This window comes from Rhincodon typus, chromosome 31 (assembly GCF_021869965.1).
Source record: "Rhincodon typus isolate 14 chromosome 31, sRhiTyp1.1, whole genome shotgun sequence".
In the NCBI taxonomy this organism is placed as follows: Eukaryota; Metazoa; Chordata; class Chondrichthyes; order Orectolobiformes; family Rhincodontidae; genus Rhincodon; species Rhincodon typus.
The window spans coordinates 19,787,275-19,790,586 of NC_063362.1; the positions used below are offsets into that span (position 1 = coordinate 19,787,275).

The 3,312-nt window shown below is 44.2% G+C and overlaps 1 protein-coding gene across 1 annotated transcript in view; it reads right to left on the bottom strand.

Annotated features, from left to right (window-relative positions):
• Positions 1-3,206, bottom strand: part of mrpl20 (mitochondrial ribosomal protein L20) — a 5,825-nt gene extending 2,619 nt beyond the window's left edge. Inside the window, exons 1-2 of the mRNA XM_020514450.2 lie at positions 3,016-3,206; positions 2,729-2,839 (exon numbers count right to left, since the gene is read on the bottom strand). Coding sequence (XP_020370039.1) covers positions 2,729-2,839; positions 3,016-3,102 — 198 coding nt within the window. The 5' untranslated portion in view covers positions 3,103-3,206. The remainder of the gene's footprint in view (positions 1-2,728; positions 2,840-3,015) is intronic.
• Positions 3,207-3,312: the final 106 nt, after the last annotated feature.

Consider the following 3,312-nt stretch of genomic DNA (forward strand, 5'->3'; position numbering starts at 1 on the left):
ACAAAAACTGAAGTTGCTGGAAAAGCTCAACAGGTCTGGCAGCATATATTCTGAGGAAGGGTCACTGGACCCAAAACGTTAAAATACATCGTCCCCTTAACACTGGTTTGGATTCACTTAAAACTCAGTTCTCATGCAGTAAGTAATTCAGGTTTGTATTTACATTAGAGTGGGACAGCCTTGTGCAACAGGTGGGCTAGGGCAGCTGGGGATGGGCAATAAATGCAAGCCCACTTCCTATTAACCTCTACTCACCAGCACTCTTAAAACAGATACACAATAACCAGGAACAATGCTTAACAGCTACCTGCTGAGGAGAGGTGAGGCGGACTCTAGAAAGGGGATAACTAATTGCGATTAACCATGGAAGGGAAGGATAGTATCAAATAGAAAAGGGAAAAAATAAGGTGGCAAAGGTAAGTTGTACACAAGAGGTTTCAGAAAGTTTTAAAAATAACCAAAACATAACAAAAAAGAAAATACACAGAGGGCAAACTAGCAAGTAATATAAAAACGAACAGTAAGAGTTTCTATAAATTTATAAAAAGGATGATAGAGACCAAAGCAAACATATGTCCTTTAAAGAATGAGGCTAAGGAAATAATAATGGGGAACCAGGAAATGGCAAAACAGTTGAATAAGTACTTTGCATCAGTCTTCACAGGGAGGACATTAATAGCATTCTAAAATTACTAAATAATCGTGGAGCTAAATGTGGAAGGAGGGGCAGGAAGAGGAGGAGGAGGAGGAAATAACTACATCATCATGAGAGAAAAAAAAGACTCAGGCAAAAAAAAAGGATGAAAGCCCGATAAGTCCCCTGGCCCTGATGGGTTACATCCTACAACTTTAAAAAGATAACAAAGATATTGTGGGTGCTCTGGTAGTCTTCCAAGAATCTTTAGATTTGAGAAAATCCCAGACAATTGGAAAACTGCCAATGTAATACCCTTATTACAGGGATAGAGAGAAAAATCGGGTGACTATAGGCCAATGAGCTTACCATCTGTCACTGGGAAAACGTTAAGTGTCTACAATAGAGGATACAAAATAAAATTAAACAGAGTCAGCATGGCTTCATGAAAGGGAAATCACGCCAGACATATTTATTGCAGCTATTCGAGGAGATAGTAAGAAGGATAGGTAAACGTGATCCAGTAGATGTTATAGAGTCATAGAGATGTACAGCACAGAAACAGACCCTTTGGTCCAACTCGTCCATGCCGACTAGATATCTTAGATAAATGTAGTCCCATTTGCCAGCTTTTGGCCCTTATCTCTCTAAACTCTTCCCATTCATCTACGTATCCAAATGACTTAAATGTAATTTTACCAGCCTCTACCACTTTCTCTGGTAGCTCATTCCATACATGGACTATCCTCGGCGTGAAAAAGTTACACATTAGGAATTGAGACAGGTTAAATAAGTGGGCAAAAACTTGGCAGATGGAGAATAATGTGGGAAAATGTGACCTTACACACTTTAGCAGGAAGAGCAGAAGAGATGAATATTATTTAAACAGAGAAAGACTGCAGAAAGCTGTAGCACAGAGGGATTTGGGGGTCACTGTCCATGAACCACAAAAGCTAGCAGCCAAGTTCAGTGGGTACTAGGAAAGCAAATGGAATTTTGGCTTTAAGAGTATAAAAGGTAGACAGGTCCTACTACAACTTTATAACACATCCAGGATACTGCAAACAGTTTTTGTCCCTTTATCGAAGGAAAGATTTAAGGCAATCCAGGGAAAGTTCACGAGGTTGATTCCAGGTGTGGAAGGAGTTTCTGATGGAGGAGAGATTGAGTAGGTTGGGCTTGGACTCATTGAAATTTTAAAAAAATTAGAGAAGAGCTTATTGAAATAGGACTTTTATGAGGCTTGATGGGAGATGCGGAGAGATTATTTCCCCTTGGGGTGGGGGGAAAGAATCTAGAATCGGACAGCATCATCTCAAAGTTAGGGGTAACTCATTTAAGAAAGAGATAAAGAGGTAAAGAGGACTTATTTCTCTTTCAGAGGGTAATAAGTCTGTGGAATTCTTCACTGCGGTGGGTTGTTAAGGCTGGGTCATTAAAGTATACTCAAGGCTGAGATTGTCTTATTAATTAGAAATTAGTCTATCACAGGTAACAGGGCATACACATAAAGTGGAGTTGATAATTATCAGATCAGCCATGATCTCATCAAAAGATGGAGCAGAAACCATGGGCTGGACAGCCTACTTCTGTTCCTTACACTTTTAATGGCGGGCAATCATTTCCATTAGCTCTCCATGGTAACTGTTTTATGAAGAAGGTACAATGTGTGAACTAGTTTGTGCCATGTTATTTTGAAGGTCTACCTACTCACATAGCCACTGTGTGTGGATACAACCCTTGATCAAGGTCCTAAAACTAATTTAATACTAAATCAAGAGAAATACGTTTAAGAGAGGCTGTTTGACCAGAAGCCTCACAGTCACCTGCCCTTTCAAGCTGCTTCCTGACTGTAATTACTGTGTTATTCCAATCGTACAGATAAACCAAACCTCAAACTCGTCCGGGACCAGTCCTGCCCCTTGCAGACTGTGACCTTGACTGGGAGTTAGACACCTTGCCCAGTTCGACTACCCAATCTTTAGCAGACCCACCCCAGTTTATACCGCCCTCAGTGGCCTGTCAGGGTTCCCTCGAATGCCCAAGCCCAGTATATGTGCGGACACCTCTGGGCTATCCCGCCTGCCGGTTTACCGTCCTCATGTTCCGCTTCTTGAGTCTCCTGGCCTTGGTGGAGTACAGGAAAGCTCTCCGCACCGCCCGCAAAGCAAGGCTGTAACATCGGTTCTTCCTGCCTCGGAAATGCTGCGAAAACAAAAAGAAGACTCTCACGAAAATCGGGTCCCGATGACACAAGAAAGGCCCAGGCCCAACACAGCCAAAGGCATTCGTAAAGCGGTCTCAGGTCCCGAACTGTAAGCCGGTTCCCTCATCCACCCACTAGGCCAGGCTCCGATATAGTTCTCGTCGACCCCTCTCACCCGGGCATGTTGTAGCACCTCCTGAACCCGCCAGTAGCGGTCAGGCCCTCGGCTCCGGATCCAGCGGGACAGCGACAGGAAAACCATGGGCAGCCCCGGTACCCTCCGCTCCGCACCAAGCTCGGCCTCGTCGAGAACACCGGGCGCTTGTTCCGAGTCCGGAGTGAGCTCCGCCCGCAGGTGGGCGGGACCTGGGCTCCTGTCTCCAACCCGCGGCCTTTTTAAGACCGCGTTACTCGTTTAGAACGCGGTGTATCTGTTTTAGAACGTTGTGTATCGCCCTTAGAACACAGTGTA